Here is a 24,115-nt window from a genome sequence, read left to right as displayed (position 1 = left end):
ATTCAGCACTAAAGGGGGACATTAAGCGTCCCCAGAGGTTTCGCGTGGGCCCACCGTTGACAGGTCAGGTAATATACATCATGGTCTGTGATGCAATATTCGCTCCATAAGACACACAGACATTTCCCCCACACTTTGGGGGGAAAAAGGTGCGTCTTATGGAGCGAAAAACATAATACTTTGTTTTTGTATGTAAAATGGAGTTAGTTTTGTTAATTATAAACAGACTTCTTTTTAAATAGTGTGAATGCCTGCCATGTCATACATGGCATGATATGTGGACCAAATATTTTTAACTTTTTATTTTGAAATAATTTAAAATTTATAAAAAAGTATGAGAATAATACAAAAAGCATCTTATACCCTTAGCCCAGATTTACATATTGTCACCATTTTGACCTACTTATTTTTGCTTTCTCATTCTCCGTATACAACACATTTTTAACCTTTTGAGTTTTTGCATATATTATAACCTTTTATCCTGAATGCTTTAGTGTATATTATCTGACTTTTTTTTTTTTAAAGAAGCTAATTCCTTTGTTTTAAATAGGATATTCTTCTTTTGGGGTTTGTCTGAGATTTCCTCATGATTAGATTCAAAATACGCTTTTCCAGTCAGAGTATTGTCAGAGATATTTTATCCTTCTCAGGGCACATCTAGAGATACCTGTTGTCCATCTGCCTTCACTGGCAGTGTTAACTTTGATGACCCAGTCAAGTGTGTCTGATTTCCCCACTGGAAAGTTACTATTTTTCTCTGTATGTAACAGACATTCTGTGGGAAGATATTTTAATATGCAAATATCCTGTTTATTAAAAGCTTCCCCTTAGATTTAGCATCCATTGAAGCATCTTGCCTGAATCAGTCTTTACTACAACAGTTGCAAATGATGGTTTTCCAACTCCATTAATACTTTCACATTTACTAGTTAGTACTCAGTATTCTCCTATAAGCAAGAGCCTTCCCTTTTCTCCCATTTCTTTAAACTATTTTTATCTGTTCATTATCAATATGGTCTTCTGGATTGTGGATTTCTCTTGTTTTGTTTTATTTTTGTTTTTTTTTTTTTTTTAATTTTTTAAATGATTCATTACCATACTTTATTATTTGGGTGATCAAATTGTCCCATATTTGGCTAGTAGGAGCCCTTTCAAGCTGACTCTCAATGTTCCAGGCTTATCTTGTACCTTTCCTGCTCCAGCCCTGGAATTAACTATTTCTCCAAGGAGTCCTCGTTCCTTTCAGTAGGGACTGGTGTTAGAAGCCAAGATCTGTGTAGTAGCTGTGCTCTTATCACTGTGGAGTTTTTGCTTCTTGGCCCATTCAGTGGACAGGGCTAGGAAAATATATATACATATACACACAAATATACAGATGTGCACATATATATACATGTATATATTTTATTAATAACAAGTTCATGTTGAAACCTCCAATTCCAGTGCATCCCCACCGGTTCTTCCTTGCCTTCCTCTAGTCCATATTTATATCTTCTTTCCATACTGAAAACTCTGGCTTCCAACAGAGATGACGTTTTGATGTATTGGACAGTCTTGGCGTTGCAGATTATCTAATTTTCCTTTCTTCTGCCCATTATGTGCTGGTAATGCCCTGCTGTCATTTTGACAGTCAAAAAATATCCCCATATATTCTAAAATGCCCTCAAGGGCCAGTAATAATCCTTTTGGAAACCACTTTTGTAGTGATGAAACCAACATCGACTCAGTTACATTGCAAAGCTTGTTATATGTGAATTAAAAGAAAAGTGCTGTAGGAGTTCAGAGAAAAGAATGAAGAATTTCAGGTAAGCTCTTGTTAATACTTTCTTAGGTATGAAGGGAAGATTAGTAAATGAGGCCGTTATATTTGGCACCTTGATATGGGGTATAGTCAGCTGTCTTTTAGTCTGAGACCAATCTAGAGAACCATTTTCATGGATTCCTGAATAAACAAAAACTATTTGCCAAAGAATGAGCATGATAATCTGCAACAAATAAGTTGTCGGCAGCCGTCCGTCTCGAGAGACGATGGTGTAGCTTCTCCAGAGTCTATCTGCACCGCCGAGAATGGTTGTGCAGTCCGACTCTGGAGTGACACGGTATCTGTCTCCTCCCGTGTTGAATCGACATCTTGCGATGACGCTGGAGTGTCCTCTCCAGTGGAGCTGAAGCTACAGAGCCTGGGCAGGGTGATATGGAGGGTCTGCTGTTGCCCATGCAGCAGACCCCACCTCTCTTCGCAGCTGAAGGGTCCAAGGGAAAGACGGAGTCAATACAGCTTGGCTTCAGGTGCGCCGCAGGAGTTGCCGGTGTTGACTACAACGTCAAACCGCCTTAGGGACTCCGGCTCCGGATTTTCTGTCGGGGTTTACTCCCTTAGCCTTTCCCCTGAAGAGGTATGCCGCAAGGCAGCGGAGGTTTTTTGGAGTCAGAGTTTTCCTTCTCTGATGTGCCCTGACTGGAAGATCGAACCAGCGACACTTAGCTCGCAGGCCGACGCTCAATCCACTGAGCCAAACCAGCCAGGGTAGCAACCTCCATGGTAGAGATATATATCTTTATAAATATATATCTATATATATATAAAGATATATATCTTTATAATGAACTTAGAAGGTTACTTGAATAAATAAGATCCACTCCATACTCTAAGTTGGGATGACCTAATGTAAAAGTGCCAATTCTGTCTAAATTAGTCAATAATCTGCAACAAATAAGTATATGGTGGTAATTGTCTTCTTGTCTGTTAAGATTAGCATATTTGGAAAAGCAATGCCAGCTACCATTTATTGAATACTACTTGGCCTAGAATACGCTTTGTATATCCTGAGTCCTTACCCATTCAGAATAAGTTTTCCCTCGCCCTACATTCTTACAACACGTGGTTATGCAGTGTGATGTGGTGAAGAGTCTGCACTTGGGGGGCAGACATCTAGGTGTAAACCCCAGCTCTGCCAGCTTTCCAAAATTATATCACTTAACCTCGATTCCTTTACCTATAAATTAGGGATGGTGGTAATGCCTGCCTCAAGTAATACCGACATACAGCGGGTGCTCCAGAAACAGGTGGAATGAACAAGTCTCTCGGTTCCTTGATTTTTATCTCTGTAAAACGTACAGGTGAATAAGGTTTTGAAACTCAAGCTGCTTAAAAGGAAAAGAGGCTTTTTTTCCCTTACTGCGTAATAGAATGTGATTAAACCACACATTCGCTTCTACGTGCTATTACTACATGTTCTCCCTATGTCATATGAGTATTTAGGTTGGAATATTGGCCCTGAGAGGTGAGGGCAAGTGCGCGGTCAGGTGGAGCGTGGTCGGGGTTGACGCGGCCTGCGGCAGATCGGGCAGTAGGTGGCAGTGCGGCCTTTTCGGAGACCGGCGCGTAGCTTGAGCAGCCCGGCGATCGGTCGTGTGAGAACCTTTCCTTTCCCGGCATCCTGCAGCCGTTCCCAAGCCTCGCGGTGCGGGTACGCGGAGGACTTCCCTTTAGTATTGGAGTGCTGTGATTGGCCGCGGTGATCTGGTACGGGCTCGCTGATTGGGGGAGGGGGGAGGGACGTTGTGAAGCTTTTACTCCGCGGGTCCCCATTGGAGGGCGTTGGGTGGAGTGGAGCGGGGGAAACAGGTGTGGTTCTGGGTTTGTTGGGAATCGGCGACCTTTTGGTTCGCAGGCCAGTGCTCAGTCCACTGAACCGCACCAGCCAGGGCTCCGCTCAAGTATCTTATATATTTTCTTTTTAATTTCTAGTTTGTTGAAATGGGTCCAGATAAGGTCCATGTTTGTAATGTGTTGAAAGATCTCTTAAGTATCTTTTAACCTGTAGGTTTCCCTCTTTCTTGTATCTTATTTGTTGAATGAAACCAGGCCTTTGTTCAGAATGAGGTTCCCACATTCTGAATTTGCTGTTTTTATCCTTATGGCGTTTTTTAACATATTCCTGTACCTTCCATATGCCCTATAATACTGGCAGAGAAGGAAGCTTGATCAGATTCAAGGTATCTGTTTTTGTTTTGGCATGAATACTTCATAAGTGTTGTTTACTTTTGCACAACACGTGGCTGTCCCTTTGTGATGTTAAAGGCTATTCATGATCCCTGCTCAGATTCATTATTTCATTAGGAGCTGCAAAATGTTGCTATTTTAACTATAATTTCTTATGTGTTTATTACCCAGAAATTTTTTGTATAAGAATTTCCTCTTATCAACAGTTCAGTTATCCTGAGATACAATTTGTATGGAAGAGGAAGTTTTCAATAATGAGTTGACCCCGCCCCCTTACCGTCCTCCAAAGATGATCAATAAGATTTTTTTTTTTTAATATCATTATGAACTCATGGCTTTAAGGACTCCAGTCATTTTAATCCACGGGGGTCTGTAGAAACTTAGGAGTTCTTGGGCTTCCCAACTCAAGTCAGAGGATTTCAGTTTTAGACTGTTTCTGTATGGGCTTCCCTTTGGTTAAAATAAACGCTAATTTAAAGCATTGCCTCTAAATTGCTCCACTAACTGGACAGATCTGTTGGGGAGGTGCAGGGTGAAAGTTATTAGCCATTAGCCAGTGAACAGCTGTTGATGTTCAGACTAACTAGAATCCATAATGAGTAGGATTTACTTGAATGCAATTTTGGGGAACTGCCTATGGTTCAGGTAGGAGGGCGGGCCGGATGGGGAAGCTCTCTAGGTTCTGTGGGAGGAAGTTTGCTTGGGTCACCCTGCTACGAATAGGGGCCCAGGTGTCTTGAACTGAATTGGATTCCTGAGCCCTACTGACTTGAATTTTTTTTTTTTTCCCTGAGTTTTCTGTTTATAAGTAATCATAAAGAAAGGGACATTTTTGGATTTTGGTTACTTTTTTATGTTTTTATTTTATTTTATTTTTATAATAGAAAGTTTATTTTAAAAGTCACAGAGGTAGAACAATGAGTTGCAGAAGGAGAGGCTCAGGAAACAAGTTACAGAGGCAAAAGAAGGGCCCTTGGAGCTTAGGAAAGAGAAACTAAGAAAATGTGCCTGGGGAAAGGCATTGGGGTGTTCTTTAGAGAGATTAATTAATTAGTTAATAAATTTTAAGAACTCCTTTTCCAAATCCAAAGTGAACTATACCGTTGACACATTTGCTTTCAGTTCGAAACTGAGTACTATGGTCATGTCTTACTGGCACTTCTTCCCTCAGCTGAGGTTTATTTTGCGGTGTCATTTTAACTGTGGAGACCTTTGGCTTGTTGCAGTAATTTTTTAACTCCTGCTCTTGAAGCCGGATGGAGATTTTGTGAAGCCTGCTTTCTGAACTATGTCAGTTCCATATTTGCATCTATTCATTTATCAGGTTTCATATTTACCATCTGCTGGCTGTTCTAGAGATGGCCTGACTTTTGCACATCATCCTCCTTCAGGCTCATTTTCTAGGTATATGTATATACATAGCTTACCTTCACATTTTTCCATTATTGAAACTGTTTGTTTTAAAGTTTCTGATGACACAGAGAGAGAAATAGAAGTTAATCTAAATATCTATATTTAAAATGGTTCTTAGGTTAGCTTCTTCTACTTCTATTACTTATATACATTGTACATATTATCTGTCCTTGTTTTTCTTTTTAAATGTGGGAAACAAAAACAGAAGTTTCAGCCCGTTTTCCAGGTCACTTCTTTTAGGAAGTGCCATAAATGTATGTAGTTCTGTTTTACATGAATTACTGTAGATTAGGTGCATAGATGCTCCTAAGCCCAGAAAGAGTTTACTGTTGACTGAATGGATAACAGTGATGTGCAGTTACATAGAAATCGTGTAAAACTGGAACCCCCTAGTTGTTTCTCACCTAAAGTTCCAAAGATTCAATAGAGAATTCATCTGCTTTAATGACCTTCCTCATTACAACGTTGACCTAGATACCACCTTCTTTTATAAGAGGCTTCTTTCCCAGCACATTTCTACTGCAGATTTTGTGATCATTAGGAGATTGCTTTTTTTTTCCCCCTTGAGAATTTTATATACTTTGAAGCTGTTTTGCTTTGGTGAACACCAGGTTGAAATGATCTTCCCAGAAAAATGAATTTTTTTTTTTATCATTATGTAATGACCCACATAATGTGTAAAAAAAAAAAAAAATGCTTTTTACCTTTAAATCTGTTGAATCTGGTAATAATGCAGCTACACCAGTTTTCTTTTGGCTACTCTTTGCCTAGTGTATTTTTCATACATTCATTTTCAATTCTTCTGTGTTCAAGTGATTTATATAGCTAGATTTTGTATTTTTAACCAGTCTGACAGTTTTAACTAGAAAGTGTAGTCTATTTATTTGTCATAATTACTGGCATATTTGGATGTATTTCTATCATATTTTGTGATTCTTCTTTCTTGTGTGTTTTTATTTTTTACATTTTCCCTCCTACTGGTCTAAAAATGATATACACAATTTCTACTCTTTTAGAATGGTAGATGCCACCATTCTAAAATGCATCTTTTAGATGGTTGCTCTATAACTCTGACATGCATATTTAACTTAAAATCTAATGTTAATCACACCTACGTCCTTTAGTCCAATCGTAAACACACCCCAACCATATGTTATTGTCTAAAATTGAAGTTTTATCCTTTAAAATACATGCACATAAGACATTATCTTAAACGGTCAATTTTTTTCTCAGATTTAAGGAATTTTATTTACTTACCATTCTTTCTAGCATCTCAAGTTTTCTTTAAAGGATCATTTTCTATCTTCTTACAAAATTCTACTTCCAAAAAGCTCCTTGAGGAAGTGTTTGTTGCTAATAAAGTCTCTCAATTTTTGTCTAAAAACATCTTATTTTTCTCATGTTTTAAAAGAGAAGATTACTAGGTTTGTATATCTATATTGAGAGTATTCCCAGCATATTATTCTATGACCTTCTGTTCCTACTGAGAAAGGACCCATTGGTGTAGCTCTTTTTCCTTTGTAAGTCATTTATCTTTTTCTTCTGGCTACTTTTAAAATCCCCCTAGTTTTCAGTTTCACTATAATGTATCATGGTGTGGGTATAATTTTATTTAATTGACTTCAGATTTTATATGTTTCCTGGATCTGTAAACTTACCTATATCTTTTATCCGTTCTAAAATTTATTTAGCTATTATCTCATCATGTATCACTTTTCCCCCATTCTCTTTATTTAACTTCTTTTAGAAATTCAACTAAATGTATTTTAGGCCTTATTCTATTTTCCATTCTTCTTTTATACATTTCATCTTTATCTTTGCTTCATTCTGCGTAATTTCTTTTCAATCTTTTAGGTCACTGATTCTCACCTCACCTGAATCTAACCTGTTCTTTAATTTACTCATCAAGTTTCAATTTATTTTTTTACAGCTTTGTTGTAGTCTTTACATAAAATAAACTGCAATATTTAAAGTGTACAATGTGTTGTTTTGACATATACATTTGTATATGTCCATGAAATTATCACCGCAATCAAAATAATGAGCATATGTTTCCCCTGCCACCACCAGGTTTTCTCTCACACCTTTCTAATCCTTCTCTCTTGCCTCTTCTGTCCACCCTCCCAAATTCCCAGGCAACCCCTGATATGCTTTCTGTCATTATATATTAGTTTGCATTTTCTAGAATTTTATGGAGTAAAGTCAGCTTTTTAAACCAGATGGGTGTATCTTGTATAACAAAGGAAGTGTGAATTAGGGCCTCAAAGGTGTGAGGGCTGACTTTAGTTTCAAATCCTCAGAGGACAGCATCCTTGCTGTTGATCTTTGCAGGGAGCATTATTTTCTAATTAATTCACCCTTTCACTGCAAGTGTAGCCCTCGCTGGTGCTGGCTTTACCTGAGGATCTCTAAAACAGTTTGTTACTTTATAAAGGCCTTGGTTTTATCCTCTGTCCCCTATAAGCCAATAAAACCAAAGCTCTGTGTCACTGGGGACTCGAAGGTGCCCTCAGGTGACTGCTACTGTCACTAATTCCTTAAACTCTGAAAGTTTGTGCTCCCATCTTGCCTTTGGCCTCTGACAATTACATCTACCTTCTCAAACACTCAGTTATATATATTTTTAATAACAGCTTTTTTGAGATTTATTCATATACCATAAAGTACATCCCTATAACATGTACAATTTATTGGTTTTAGTAGATTCACAGAGCTGTGCAACCAAACTCAGTCATGTTTTTTTTTAATTAGAAATATTTAAATGTCTTTATAGTAGGAAGAATATTTTTAAGACTATTTAGTTCCACTTTATTCCAGAAACAGAATTCAGTTTAACATATTCTTCAAGCTAAGGAGGAATATCCAAGACTTATTTTGTGTTCCCCCATGGCAGTTTTCAAATATAACCCCCTCTAGCCTGCAGATTGTGAGCAGCTGCATCAGTCTCCGGGAGCTTTGTGTAAAAATTTGGATTCCTCTGGTCTCACCTCAAACCTACAGAATTAGAATTGCCCTCTGGGCATGGGGTTAGAAATCTGGAGTTTTAAAGCCCCTGAAATGATTAAAATCCTCAACCAGGTTTATGAACCATTACACCTCTATATTTGACATTGTTTAGGGTCCTCAATATGCATGTCCTTGGATATTCAGTGGTATTGTTTTCCCCAGACAAGAAGGGCATTTTACACTAGTTTACATATCATTTTCTGGATATAACTTCTACATTGTCTGTACAGCTTTAAGTTGTGTTTGATGAAGAGTTTTTCAGATCCGTTTTCCACATAGTCTTTGTTATGTATATTCCGGAGGAGCAAGAAAGCATCTTCTTTAGCACATCCCTTTGAACCAAACCTGGGCATCTGCAGGTCCCTCAGTGAAACGTGAAGTGTGATTTTGACTGTTGAAGTGCACAGTCCAGAAGCCTGTGGTGAGGGCCCTCTGCAGGCCGCAGCCACCCCAGCTTTCCTGGCCGTCGCTGCTCCGTGCAGTTTCCCACCCCATTCATCACGCCAACGCTATCATCTGAGGTGATTGGTCACAGGGTATATTTAGCAGCAAACCTTTCTCTGACTTGCAGTATGCAAATGTTATTCATCAGATGCTGGGCCTGCAGCTGTTGCCCTTTCTGAGGCCCCAGCCTATGTCACGTGACTGAAGATGTCTTGGTGTGAAGGGTTAGAATGGAGTCTTGAGTTACCACACTACAGAAGGCAACCTACCTAATCCAATGTCTAGGTCTACAATGTGTGCCATGTGAAATCCACAAGGAAATGGAGGCCATTTCAATTAGGCCAGTAGATCCTGATCCACTTTTTTTGAAGTTAAAGTTTAAATTTGGAGTAAAGGTACATAATTTTTTATAATGCCTATCATCTCAACACAGGGGCCTCTATTATGAAAGAATTATAAAGATTCAGTATCATGAGAGTGCTCTTTAATATTCTGTGAGCCAATACATTTAACAATATTAATTTGCCTTAGTGTCAAGAGGGTTTAGGGATATCTTTGTGTGCTTGTGTGGCGGGAGGTGGGGAGTATCTTTACTACTCTTTAGTCACCTGGTGGTAATACCTTTAAGATAGTCACAAGAAAAGCTAATCACTTTTTACATCATATTAGGTTTTAGGGATTTCACCAAGTTGCTTTCCCCTAGTAGCTACTAAATCATTGAGATCATTACCTCCAGGAAAGAAGAGAGGAAAAAATGCACTGCAGTAGGTCTTCAACAAATATTTGTCAGCTAATTCTCTCTGTCCCCCTATTACTTGATGCTGGTTTCTTTTATTAGAAATGGAAGGAAGGAAGGAAGGAAGGAAGGAAGGAAGGAAGGAAGGAAGGAAGGGAGGGAGGGAGGGAGGGAGGGAGGGAGGAAGGAAGGAAGGAAGGAAGGAAGGAAAGAGAAAGAAGGGGAGGGGAGGGAAGGGAAGGGAGGGGAAAACAACAACAAAAAAGAACATTAAAAAACCCTTGAAAGTCCAGTTACTTCTTTTTCCTTCCTCCCTCTCTCCTTGCCATTCTTCCCCCCTCTCCTTTTCTTTCTTTTATTCATTTCTTTAGATATGTATTGAGTGCTTTTTATGGAACTGTTTTGCAGACTGAGAATTTATCAGTGAATTAATTCCTTCATGGATTTTACTTATAAGTGTGAAAGAGAGAAAAATGAAATAAAAACACAGACTAGAGCATTTGCAAGTCATAGGAAATATTCTGGATTTTATTCTAAGTGTGATAGGATGCTATTAGCTGGTTGAGAAAAGAGAATTACAGGATGTGATTTATCTTTTAAAGGGCTATGTGGAGATTTTAACTGTAAGTCTAGAGGGTCATAGTTAAGGTGATAGGAGGTGAGAGATATTGGTGGGTTAGCAGTGGTAGTGGTGAGAAATATTTAGACTTGTATAAGATTTGCTGATAGTTGGTTATAGAGTATGAAAAACAGTGGGGTCAAGAATAACACCTAGATTTTGACCTGAAAAAGCCCCTGAAGATAGTGGTCATTTACTGAGATGGGAAAGGCATGGAGAAAAGCAGGTTCAGGGTGGAAAGCTAGAGAATAAAGAGGACATGTAATGTTTTGGTACCTATTAGGCACTCAAGTGGAGATGTTACCTTGCAGCTGGAGTTACAGGCAGGAGTCAGGATAAACAAATAAGTGTGGAGTCAATAATCTATAGCTGAAGATTAAGGCTGTCAGAGAGTGTGGGGGTGAAGAGAAGACTCTACTGTTTAGACTTAGGGTAATCTAACATTTAGGACTCCAGAAGAGGCAGAGATTGTGCAAAGGAACCCGAGAGAAAAGAGTATTTCATAAAGGCCAGCTGTATCAAATGCTCATGATGAGGGTAAAGAATTTACCTCTGGATTTAACAGTGGGGAGGTGGGCATTGGGGTTAGTGGAGTGATGGAAACCAAAATCTGATTTGAGAGAGTTCATGGGAGAGTGGAACTAAGGAAGCAGTCACTGTGGTACTGACTCGAGTTGTCTTGCTGCTGAGGGGAGCAGAGCAAAGAAGTGGCAGCAAGGAGATAGGACATCAAGGAAGGTTTTGTTTTTCGGTTTGTTTAATAAAGTTTACCCTTTATAAACAAAAGAAGAAGAAGAAGGCAGATTATATGAGCACAGATGCTAGTAGCCTGGTAGACTTGATGGTAAGAGAATGAAGCTCTCCTCTGATAGCTTCTGTTTTATACTCAGAGAAATGAGACACAGAAGCAGGAGCTGAGAGTGAGAGTGAGGAGAGGGGAAAGCGCATATTGTGAGTTAGAGAAGCGCTGAGAGGGTTTGAAACAATCGGTCTGGAAATTTATGTTGCCTAGGATTTCAAATTTTTTTAGACTCTGAGATAACAGTATGATCTCAGGAATACCAAGTTATTCATATGGATGTTCTACTAAGAGAAACTGCAATAAAAATAGTTCAGGCTGAAAATCTCTAAGTATAGCCCGGGCACCTTCTCTGATTTGTTCAGGGAATGTATAAAAGTCATTTGACAAATTCCAATTACAATTTTTTTGAACAGCTAATATATTTACCTGGTTAAAAATGCAAAAGGAATAAATGTAAACAGTGAAGGGTCCTCTTCCCTTGGCCTCTTAGCCCATAATTCCTTTCAGCAGAGTCGTCAATAATAACACTTCCTTGTGTCTAGCATTTTAAACATAATCCTTACTGCAATTAAATAAATCCTTTTTAAATGTTACTAATATTTTTTATCCTCTTTAATTTATACAAAAATAATTTCTAAAAACAAGAAAGTGCATCTGTTTTAATACCGGTTTCATAATGACAGCAGCCATCTGGCAGGAGTTGTATCTGTTAGGTTTTCCATAGTAAATATGGATATTTAACAAGGTTCTTTTTTCTTCTTTGTCTTCACAGCTGATCTAGCATCTTTAATGGATAAAACATATGAGAGAAAGTTGCCTGTTAGTTCTTTAACAATATCACGGGTAAGGAAACTTAAATATATATATTTTCAAAGAAGAAGGTGGAAGAAAGCAAGAAAGGTTCTTTCTAATAGACGAGGCTTTGTAAATAAAGAATATCTTTTATAGAAAATATTTTTCCAGAGTATGGTATATTTTTGTAGATACTAATAGATATTTTATAGTAAAATAGCAAATTTCTTTGACTGAAATAAAAGCCAATTTCCCAGACTCTGATATCAGTGATCGTTGTTATATATTTGATTCATTCTAAGTTTTCCAGGATATGGTATTCTGTTATATAATATCATGATTTTTTTTTTTTTTAAGCTTATACACCCTTCAGAGGAATAGTATTGTTAATATCGGAAGTTACTTTTGGTAGCTGAGAAAGTTTACAAAATAATGTATGTTAATGTTCATGTTAAACTACTACAGAGCAATGGAATAGAGAATAATATTGGACTAGGAATCAGGAATAGTAATTGATAATAACCATTGCTGAACACCTTCAATGCTATCTATTATACTAGTTTCTTAACATACATTATCTCATATGTTAATTCTTACAGTGGCCATAGATGATAAGCATTATTATCTCCATTTTACATGCAAGACTCAGAATAATTGATAAATTTCACAAGTTCACACAGGTCTTAAATGGAAAAATGGGGCTTCAAACCCAGTTCTCTGTGATATCAAAGTTCTTTTCCCTCAAATAAAATCAGATCTTGTCTTTATCATGAATTAACTTTGTGACATTGGGCAATTGGGCCCCTCTCACTTTCCTCATTTCCAATATGAGGACAATAGTAATCCTCCTTGCAGGGCAGGTGCAATGCTATAATGAGATCTTAGTTGTGAAAGCTCTTTGTAGAAATTAATAGCACCATAAAATTCAAGGTTATTGTTAAATCTAGAGGAGGAAGAGGAAAGAAACTATTGTTTTTAGTCTGTCTCTTGATATTCTCCTTTCAGTGGGGGAAGTGTTTAACTAGGTCATAACTTAAATTTTCTAGATATAATGTTCAGATTGAAGGGGAATGGAAAGACCATTGGTTCTTCCCTTACATGGTGGATAAAATCTCTGTTGTCATAATACCTCATATTTGTTCAGGCAGCAATGCAGAATTTTGAAAGCTTTCATATACATTTTCTCATTGGAGCCTCAGACCTTCAAGGCAGGTGCCTTTATTCTATTTATGCCAATGGAGCAACTAAGTTCCAGAGAGGATATGCCATCTGTTTATGCCCCACAGCAAGCAATCAGGAGAGCTGGTTCTCAGCTTCAGGTGCCTGTGTTTGCACCATATTTTATCCACCCCTTAATGAGATTTCTAAATCAAATAAATCTGAGGCATTTTTAGAAAGTCTCCCACTTTCTACTCTCCTATCCCTCTTTATGAGGTTTTAATTGTGTTCACAACATACATCATCTTCTAACTCCATTTTTGTTGCCTCTGAGTCTCTATTTTAGGGCAGAATCTATCCTTGGGATATTCCTTTGTGTTTGCTTATTTGATTTAGAATTAAGGAACGCATTCACAGATTTTAGGTTCAAAAGGAGACTTTGTTGGTTGACTGGTCCATAGCAGAACTTAAATGAGAGTAAGAAAAATGCTTCCAGGACTGAGTTCTGTAAATTTAGATTTTCATCTCTTGAGCTGTATTTATTAGCCATTAGAGTTTTCAATCTTTCAATACATCTTTTCATGACCAAAGTTGTTCTATACAAAGAAAAAGATTAGCCATTGTGTATTTTTTGTTTGTATTAGCATAAAGGGATTTCAAGGATGGAGTCATACCACGTGAATATTGTTCCAATAAAATGGATGTTTTGTCTTTTTTTAAGGTCAGTGTGTGAATTAGGCCCAATATATGGCATAATTTGTATTCAACCAAAGGTTTCTTCTTTTGTCTTTTAGTTTGTGGACAACATTTCATCTCGAGAAGAGATAGATCATGCAGAGTATTACCTTTACAAGTAAGTTTTCCGTTTCATTGAGCTATATACTCTCCTATTTCACACCTGATTTTAGCACAAAAGGTGGTATGTATGTTTTAAGTTTATGTTTTAGAGATCTTTCTCTATCAGCATATAGAGCTTCCTCATTTTTTATATCTACATGATATTCCATTCTACAAATATATTATTTAAAAATTCCCTATTGATGGGTCTTTAGGTTGTTTGCTATCTCTCTTTCTCTCTCTTTGAATTATATACTATGTAGTAATTAATAACCGAAGTCTCATAAGTATTTACATTTGTAATTTCAGTAAGTTTCTCCAACTTGCTTTCCTTTGCAGTTTTAACTCGTTTATGTTCTTAGCCAATAGGAGTATTTTCACACTTTTGGATTTTTTTTTTAATAATCTGATAGATGAAAAATTATATATTTATCTCTTCTTTTTTATTCAGAGGGAAATATATATACACTATTTGGCACCTATTTTGAATTAATACTATATTTTAAAACTTTTTCTGCACTACCACAGTTATTTCATTTTTTCTCTCAGCTGTGAGAAGCCCTACTGTGAACTCTATATAGTTACACTCCCCCACATATACAAGAAGCATGTTCAGTGCAGCACCATCTATAGCAGCAAAAGACTGGAATAACCTAAAACTCATTAACTAAGTGAATGGCCAAATAAATCATGGCTTATCCTTATAGTTGATATTCCACCTATCAAATACCTGTCAAAATAGTACCTTACAACCAACTTTTTATTGTGTTTCTTTATTGTGATTTAAAAATCTCATTTATGATTTATTCCAATTCCTTGGTTCCTCCGATTGAAATTTAAAGTGTTTTCTATAAACATTGCATTAGAATTTTCCACTTGATCTTACTTTGTTTTGATCAAAAAAAGTTTCAGTTATTTCCATCTAGGTGCATTTTTAAAAGCTGTCTTTATATTAGTGAAAACTTACTCAATTTTCTTTTATTTCATTTTCAAAATGGTAATGAGGCTTTTTTTTCCCTGTCTGAATTGGATGGATTCTACCACCTTTTTGGTGTTTTCAGTTTAAATATAAATCTCAAGTAGATTAGATTCCACACTGTAAAAACCTTTATTTTACGTCTAAGATCGCCTTTAACAATGTCCTAAGTTTAAATTCTAGGACCTGAAATCATAATTGCAAGTGCCCTTCATTAAGATAAACATAAAGGAATCCTTTGATGAGAGCAAGCTGTCTTCCTTCAGTGGTTCTTTGGCCTTGGTGGGGCTCCTTTGATAGGTATTTTTTTGCCTTTGGTGAAAGGTGAATTTGGGCTGGCATCTGCCCAATTCTTATTCTTTTGCTTTATTTATGGCAAAACAGAAAATAGTTCAAACTTCTAAATAGAAACTATTTATTAGAATTCTGTTCTGTGGAACACAGTGCCAGTCTTGGAAGAAATACGTCCCAAATTTTCTTCTGTCTCTAAGTACCTCTGTAACATATAATTGATTTCAATGGTTCAATAGTCAACAAGTATTTACTGAGCACCTAGTGGGTACCCAGCCTGTCTCCGAAGTGCTGGATGTACAGTGATGAATAAGCGATGAATTAAGTGTTAACTGAGAAATTCAAGTCTCACCTTTAAGGTCTTCTATGATGAAATCTTCATATGATGTCCCATTTTACATTGCCTGGAGTCTTACAGAAAGTTTCCACAAAATCTCTATTTCCTATTTTTGTATAGATCATACAAAAGGCTTTTGTGCATCTTAAATCCGAGCCACTGTTTAATTTGTCACCCTATCCTTTGCTTAATTAAAACTAATGTTTTAACTATGACATCACTTTTTTATCCCTATTCTTTCTCCTCCTTCCATTACTAAGAAAATTAGCTCTGTTTTCCTCAGAATGTTTTTTAAAGAAACAAGTGTTTTTATGACTTCTTAAGATGACTGTTAGACATATATGAGACTGAGTATAACTCCATAAAGCTGCGTTCAGATGTAGGAAATGGAGGTTGGCTAGATTCACTCATTAGGTAAGAGTCTCATTCCTGCATTCCAACCTTAGAGAATAAACACAAAACGTGGTAATGCCTCAGCAAAATGAAGAGTTACTGTTATGAACTCTTGGGGTTTATCTCCATTAATTGCAATCAGGAGTGTTAATCCTGAAGACACAAAGGGCCTATGGTATTTCTACCTGTTAGGTTCCTCAGCATGTAATGGTTGCGATGCCAGTATCTCTACATGGGATGGCTTTACACATCTCAGAGTCAACTTACAATCACAGGTCTAGAATGAGGAAATACAGAGGCATTTTCTTATTCCTACAACTAACAGCTTTTTGTTGATCTGTGTTGAGGATTTCTCATTCCCCAGGCAGTACCATCTTGAGGGAAAGGCCCATAGCAGGGCTTTGGGCTGCCACCTCTGTCATTAGCTCAACTCTTTCGCAGTTCCAAGTTCCAGTAATTTAGGATGCTGCTGCCATGTGCCAGCTTGTGACTACCCTGTCATCCCAGGAGAGACTTTCAATCTTTGAATCTCCTTAAGTATGAAGTTTTAAAAGTTTAGGGGCTTCAACATTTAAGAGTCCCAGGGATCTTTTAAGGAGAGCTGGAAAGGCTGCTATTTAGACAACAGGAGGGAGAACAAATAATCTAACTACCTACCCTATTTGGGGTGTGCTGTGTGCTGTTGTCTGGGGTCCCACCACCCTTTGATCAGCTTCTATCCTGCTGTTCATAAATAAAGCATGGAAACACCCAGAAAAGGGAAATGATCCTTTAAACAAAAGAATAATGTGAACTGAAGATTATTAAGGCAGTTAATACCAGAAACTATATAGGTTGACAATTAAAAAAACAAAACAGAACTCTGTTAGTACTCAACACAATCTAAAGGGAAAATAAACCAAGAGTAAAAATGATTAAAACAGTAAAAAGGCTAAATTGAAGTAAAGTAAACAAAATATGAAAACTAAGAAACAAGGAAACAAGGCATGCTAAGAACTGTTGGGCTGTAACAAAATAAAACGATTAAATAAGAGAATAAAAACAAATAATAAATAAAATGATAAGAAGGACCTGATCCAGGTCCTTCATAAAATATGTATAGCTATGTCTAGGAAGGTGGGAAAATAGACAGAGAATAACATAGGGAAAGTGAGGCAGAAGGGATTCTGTGGAGATCAGAGTATAAAGCTTGGTAGAGCAGGAGAAAATTAAAATTACAAGAAAATCCCATATACCTCTTGAACCATGATTTTAGCTTTTCTAAGAGCCATGATCTTAGCTTTTTCTCCACAAAATATCTCCTTTTGGGATCTGTCAGCTTGAGGTCAAGGTTATTTTATAGTGAGCTTATCTAGAGTTTTCCTTTATCATTTTGTGTAGAGCATCACTTTCTGGGCCACCTCGTCAGTGGTTCTGAGCTCAGCGCCTCCCAAGTCCATGTATGCAGAGAAGTGAGCCCTGAGGCAGGTTCTGTGTCTCCCTTTCCAGGAGATAAAACCACGTGTAAAATTGTAGCATTAGGCAAAGCCATTTTCATGGTTATAACAAGCTTTAACAAATCCTTATAAGCGTATTTGATTATTGCATTAATAGAATGCAAATTCAAGCCATAACAATGCTATCTTTCCTTGTGGCATCATCCTCTTCACCAAGGATGTTTGCAAATTACATTTTTAAAGACTTATTTAGACTTTCAAATCATACTGGGACCACGGCAGTTTAGAGATGCATGAAATTAAATGTGTTTCTTTTACTATCAGAGCATCAATAATCAGAACTGATCATTTAGTCGGCAACTTAACAGTCATTCCTAAAGGATAAGTGATAGAAATCTCTAACATATGTAGCATACTCTATTTTAAGAATATAACATTTTTTTTAAAAGTAGCCTTTTATTTTTTAGCTGAATTAACTGTCATACAGTAAGAAAAGATTGTTGCTGAGCTCCATGGGAAGGTCTGAATACAGCTCTGTGTTGTCATGGAGAGTGGCATGCTACCCATTAATGAGAAGAAGTCGGGGTTACTTTGCAGGCTGTGTGCTGCCAGTACATTCGTCCACACTGTACCTTGGCCTCAAGCATCTGTCATCAGTTGTTCAACTGACCTGGCAGATACGAGGTCTCCCTGGATGGCAGGTCAGGAGCAGCTGGGGTGAGGCAGATGGCAGCCTGCATGTCTCCAGGTCCTGGTTGGCAGCCAGCCTAAAAAGGAAGGACCAAAATAACTTTATTTTCAACAAGCATAAATATTCTGGTGCTTCTTTGGAAGGTGAGCGTACTTCCCCAGGCCTATGTTGTAAGAATCCACATCTGCCTGTAGAAAGAGGGGAGTAAGAGATTTATTAGGACAAAACAACATTCAAGAGTTTAAGCAGCAGTAATTTTCCTTTGAGGGCATAGAGATTGTTTGTGTGTTACATCAATAAGAGGAAGTTTTAAGTTTTTTCTATTAGCATATTGCCAGGTTTCATTATGTTTGAACATTATTAAGAAAAGAATAAGAGCCCAAAGGGAGTTAAATAAGTCTTAGAGCATTTTTTAGAAATTTAAATATTGCCAAGTGCTTTATTTAGTTCTTATTTGCTGATCCCTACCTTGGGTCTGAGAGAGATTCTTATTGTTAATGTGCATTAGAGAATAACTGATTGTCGGGGACATTGTCCTGCCTTGTCAAAGACTCATTGGAGCTTTGTAATGAGAGTTAGGATGAGAACCCTCAGCCTCTGAGCCTTTGAACTTTGGACTTCTCTCCCTACTGGTCTTATTATTTCATCCTGGAGCCTGGTCATGGAAGCCATGCAAGAGATATAGGGAGAACCTTCAAGGGTATTTTCTTGGCTTTAATTCTAACATTCCACCTAATTTCCCAGAGTGATCTCACACCTTGGATAGTTACTCTCTTTAATTCTTCCCGTGTGACGAATGGGTCCCCTAAAGGTTTTGATCCTAGGTGTCCATAGCAGTCTATGTTGCTACAAACATCTATGTTCAAGTGGGGACATACGTTTTTATGGGGTGAGGAGGATGGTAAATAAATATCTAGGAGTGGTATGGCTAGAACATATGGTAGGTATATGTTTTCAAAACTGTTTCCCAAAGTGGTTATACCCCTTTACAATCCCAACAACAGTTTTAGTTCCTCTGCATTTTTGCCCACATATTTAGCCATGCTAATAGGGTTCAGTGGTATCTCATTGTGATTTGTATTTGTATTTGCCTAATGACCTAATGACTAATGATACTGAGCATCTTTTCATGTACTTGTCTGCCATCCATATGTCTCCTTTGGTGAAGTGTCTGTTCAAATCCTTTGCCTTTTATTGTTGAGTGCTTGTTTTTGTATGAGTTTTGAGAATTTTTCTTACTTTCATGTTTCTTTCATTCAATTAACAGTGTTTTTCAAAGTGGTTTTAATATTTGATGGAAGTACAGTTTGTCATTTTCTTTTTCTTTTATGGATTGTGCTTTTGATGACAAGAAAGAAATTTTTGCCTAACCCAACACCACAAGGACTTTTCTCCTTTGTTTTGTTTTAGAAGTGTCATAGTTTTAGGTTTCACAGTTGGAACTATGATCCATGATGCCTTATTTATTTCTGTAGTATGAGGGAAAGATCAAAGTTAATTTTGTGGCGTAAGAATACCTAGTTGTATCAGCACAATTTGCTGAAAAGCATATATTTCTGCACCGAATTACCTTTGAATCTTTGTCGATAATCAGTTGTTCATATATCAGTCTATCTTTGGACTGTTTTGTTGCATTGATCTCTATTCCATTGTCTATTTGATGCCAGTACCACATTGTCTTCATGGCTGTCTTAAAATCAGGCAGGTAGTGTTCTTTTTCAAATCATTTTGGTTCTTTTTCATATCATTTTGTCTAGTGTAGGTCCTTTGCATCCCATATCAATTTTAGAATCACTCTGTATGTGTACATGCACGCGTGCGCGCACACACACACACACACACACACACATTATTAATGCAGAGAAATTAGGATGCCTAGTATATATTTAGAAATACAATGGGTAAGAAGTAAGATTATAAGTGATCTGAAGGGAGATTGCTTTTATAAAAGTCAATAAGCATTTGAAGGGAAATTTAAACTTCCCTGGCAGAATTTGAGATGAAAATACATGAAGACAGATTTCATGTCTGTAAGGCAAAATGATTCTCAGCTCTGTTTATAAGGAAAGTCCTGAAGCCAATAGAAGGTTTAAGAGAAGAATTTTTTAATTTACCAAAATTAGAAATGTACATACCCTTTGACCCAATAATTTCATCTCTAGGATTTTAGCCTCCTGATATACTTGTACACATGTGAAATAATATTAATTACAAAAAAGTAAAAGGTTATATTCATCAATTGAGTCCTGGCTAAATTAATTATTCTATAGCCATACAGTAGAATATTATGTAATGAAGAAAAAGGCAGCTTTATTTGTATTTCATATGGAACAAGTTAAAAATGCATTAAGTGAAAAAAACAAGGTATAGAAGTTTTCTGTTGCATTACCACTGTGGTTTCTGTGTATGTATATGTAATATGTATATATGTGCTTTGATATGTGTGTGTGTATATGTATGTATGTGTATAGACTGTCTCTGGAGTGATACATGCATATGTACACACAAAAACTGGTAACATTGGTTTCTTAAGGGGAAGAGACCTGGCTTACTTTTCACTGAATTCTCTTGTACCTTTTGAATTTTATATCATGGGTGTGTATTACTTATTGAAATAAAAAATTTTAAAAGATACACAAGATAGTCATTGTAGATTTTTGAGAAGTACTTATCATACTAAAAATATTTCAGGAATATTAATTACAGTAAATTTTGGATTGAAAGGGGTAAGTGTGTTAGAGGGATATTGTCTATGTATAAGGTGCCAAAAGGCCTGACCTGTAGTAGTTGACAGTGGAAATGAAGAGAGAAATCTTTTGCATATAGGAAGGGAAAAATCAATCAGCAGGATTAATGACAGGTTGAATATAAAGGTAGAAAACAAGGAGGGTCAAAATAAACTGAAAATTAAACTTTAATTAATGAGAAAATAGCTAGTCCATTGATATAGAAATACTGAACTGGAAGCAGATTTAAAAGACAGCAAGAGGGCAGATTTTCTTTTGTCTTTTCTTTTGCCTTTTTATGTTATACACATACAGGTTTCTTTCTTTTTTTAAAAATATTTTACTTATCTATTTTTAGAGACAGGGGAAGGGAGGGAGAAAGAGAGAAAGAAACATAATGTGCGAGAGATAAATCGATCAGTTGCCTCCCACATACCCCTAACCAGGGACCTGGCTAACAACCCAGGCACATGTCCTGACTAGGAATCAAACTGGCGACCTTTAGGTTCGCAGGCCAGCACTTAATCCACTGAGTCACTCCAGCCAGGGCCATACAGGTTTATTTCTAATTTTGCTGCATCACCCTGCTTGCTGTCCACATTTGAGCTGTTTGAGAGGAACTGGCTTCAGACCTTTGGAGAAAGAACAGCTGCCAAAGTATGTCTACATTAGGGTCTTCCTGGTGTCCTGGCACTATCTGGGAAATTTTAGATTAGGTGATCTCTGAAGTTCTACTAATTTCCAGAGTTTGTGCAGTTGAGACCTGGGAAGACTAAGCAATTTTCTTAGAGCCCTGTGACAAGTCCAGGCTTCATCAGGATGTAGGCCTGACTTCAAGTTCAGAGGCTCACCAGCTAGACCAGGGTATCTCCCTGTGCCGGTCCTTCTTCCTAAGGCAGGCTAAGTAATAAACCAGAACACACAGACTCAGGGAAGACTGAAATAACTCATAACAAAGTGACAAAAAATTAATTAAATCCAGGAAAAACCTAGCATACCCAGCGATTCGGTAGTAAAAATACATAATCATTCAGATTTTTAAAACGTGCCAAAAAGACCCTGAAGAAATCAGAATGGGAGAACAGGTTTGGGGTGACCTGGATTTTAGTACCAGGTGAGTTCTCACTTTGATCTGTAACCTGGAACCAGTTAATAAGCTCTCTGGACATCAGCATCCTTAAATGAGCCCATGATCTTGGCCTCCATGTCTGAAATTCTGTGCTTCCCAATCTCACTGAAATAGAAGCTAGACTTTCTATCACCAGAAGCCTCAACTCTGAAGGCATGAGCTCCTGGTCTTTGTTTAGAATCTCACTCAGAACCTTATTGACTTAAACAGTGGAATTGAAGTTTCAGCCACATCAACTATGAATATTAAAAGAAAAACTAATAGATGTTACCAGACATGGGACTTTAAAGGATTTGAGAGCTTAATTAAATTGATTTTAATAACCGCAGAGCCCTTTGTGGACTAAACTTAAAAAACTCCTACAGTTTCATATAAAAAGATATATCCCAAGTTGTTTTTTCCTGCAGTCTAAAGTCCTTTGTCCCAAAATTCCTTTTACTGACTATTTTCATATCTGTGAAATCATAACAAAGGTAACAGGAATTACAGTTGTAGGGCAGAGAGAAAGGCATAACTAAATACATTATCTTGTATTTAATAAAGAGACCAGTAGGATTTTGAAGATAATTAAGAGATCTTTTCAGAAGCTGGTGCAGTATTTACGGGACAGATGAGCACATAAACAAAAGCTTCAAGAAGAGATTTATGGGAACAGAAGTTTCCATTGTTTGCATCATCAGTTTTGAGGCCGCTGGCAGATAAATTCCAGAGTATTTCCAGATGCTATAAGTCTAGGCAAGAGGACATTTGAGGAGCAAGAAGTATTTGATGTGGTTGCTATTATTTCCAAGATAGATTTTCAGTTATGTTTGTTTTTACCGGACAGATTTGATATTTTTGAGGTCTCTTCTGTCTTTTTCATAGCAATGCTGGTTTTAAGACAAATGGGATCACAAATTGTGTAGCTAGTAATAAGTGAGGCTGGGACTTGAGACCAGCTCTTCCAGCTTCAGACCATTACAGCACATAAACAGTGTGCTTATTACCCATTGGCTGTTACACAACCCCTGATGGGTGCTACCAAGAGGTGGAACTCAAGCTGGTCATTAGTCTTCATTGGTAAACACCTGTGCAGAATTTTGACAGGAAGCGCACCATTATTTGTTAAAATAAGAATTTTGTGGGTCTCATACACATACATTATTACAGCTCCGTTTGCTGACTTAGTAGGTGATCACAGTTGATGTGTAGGGTATCTTCACACAATGCTTTCAGACTCCAGCCAGAATGGACTGCTGGTCTCAGAATGGGCCCCAGGCTCTTCCCTCCCCAACCCCCATCTTCTTCTGACAGGATATAACCTGCCTTGTAAGGCCTGTCCCAAGTCCTGCTACATCCATGAACTTGCACGATTTTCACTATTTGAATGTGCTCTCTCTGACCTCCTTCTATAGAAGTTTCTTTAATCTAGTCAGGGGTGTTTACTTTGTTTTGTTTTTTGACTCATCAAAAATATGTAGGTTTTGTTTTGTTTTGTTTGTATCTGATAAGCAGTATATTATAGTAGATAAGAGCATGGCTAATGAAGCCAGTGTGCCTGGATTTGAATCCTAGATATGCCATCTGTTAGTTGTATAGTTTAGTTACTTATATTCTCTGTCCCTCAGATTCCTCATTTGTGTATATGGGAGTTAAAACCGCAGGATACTTATGCAACTTAAAGTAATACTTAATAAGGACCTTAGAACAGTCTTGGGACAAAGACAATGCTCAATAAATTTCAGCTTTAATGTTGACTGTAATAAATGTAACATCTTGAAAAACAAGAACTATTTCTTCCCCATATTTGTCTTCTCAGGGAAAATGTACTTTAAGCTCTAGTTTTGGTTTCTAAAACTAATAGTCCCCCATTGTCTCCCCCCACCCCCACCCCAAGGGGGTATAAAGGTACAAAGATTATCAGGACTCAGGGATAGGGAAAAGTAGGTGTTTATGAACACTAGTAGCTCAACATCCAGATGAAAAGGATGTCACATTTTGGAGGAAGCTGCCTGACCCTAAAAGACAACTAATCGGAGGTCTTGCGTGTATGCTGATATTATTAAGCTTATAGCAGCCAGACACCAGAAGGGGGCAGCAAAGTCATCTGCTTCCCATCTGTAGAGAGAGAAAAAGATAGATGGTGATTCCCAGTTAGGAACAGCCAGCATCAAGACTGATCTCTGATGAGATGTTATTGAATCAGTAATCAAAGTGTAAATCAGACACAAAAAGAGAGGTCTGTCCTGAGGGCTGGGAGCATGACAGGAGAAACTTTAAACAGTTGAAATAGAAATTGAGGGACTGCTTCCAGTGATTTTAGCTCTGATATCTAAAGTGCACA

At 37.3% G+C, this 24,115-nt stretch overlaps 1 protein-coding gene across 1 annotated transcript in view; it reads left to right on the top strand.

Moving 5' to 3' along the window:
• The window catches only part of MRPS27 (mitochondrial ribosomal protein S27), a 76,981-nt gene that overhangs the window by 4,523 nt on the left and 48,343 nt on the right, over positions 1-24,115 (top strand). Inside the window, exons 3-4 of the mRNA XM_090276370.1 lie at positions 11,799-11,869; positions 13,771-13,829. Coding sequence (XP_090132496.1) covers positions 11,799-11,869; positions 13,771-13,829 — 130 coding nt within the window. The remainder of the gene's footprint in view (positions 1-11,798; positions 11,870-13,770; positions 13,830-24,115) is intronic.

Source organism: Furipterus horrens, unplaced genomic scaffold, assembly GCF_987537825.1.
Source record: "Furipterus horrens unplaced genomic scaffold, mFurHor1.1.pri manual_scaffold_5, whole genome shotgun sequence".
In the NCBI taxonomy this organism is placed as follows: Eukaryota; Metazoa; Chordata; class Mammalia; order Chiroptera; family Furipteridae; genus Furipterus; species Furipterus horrens.
This window is presented reverse-complemented; position numbering and strand designations above follow the sequence as displayed.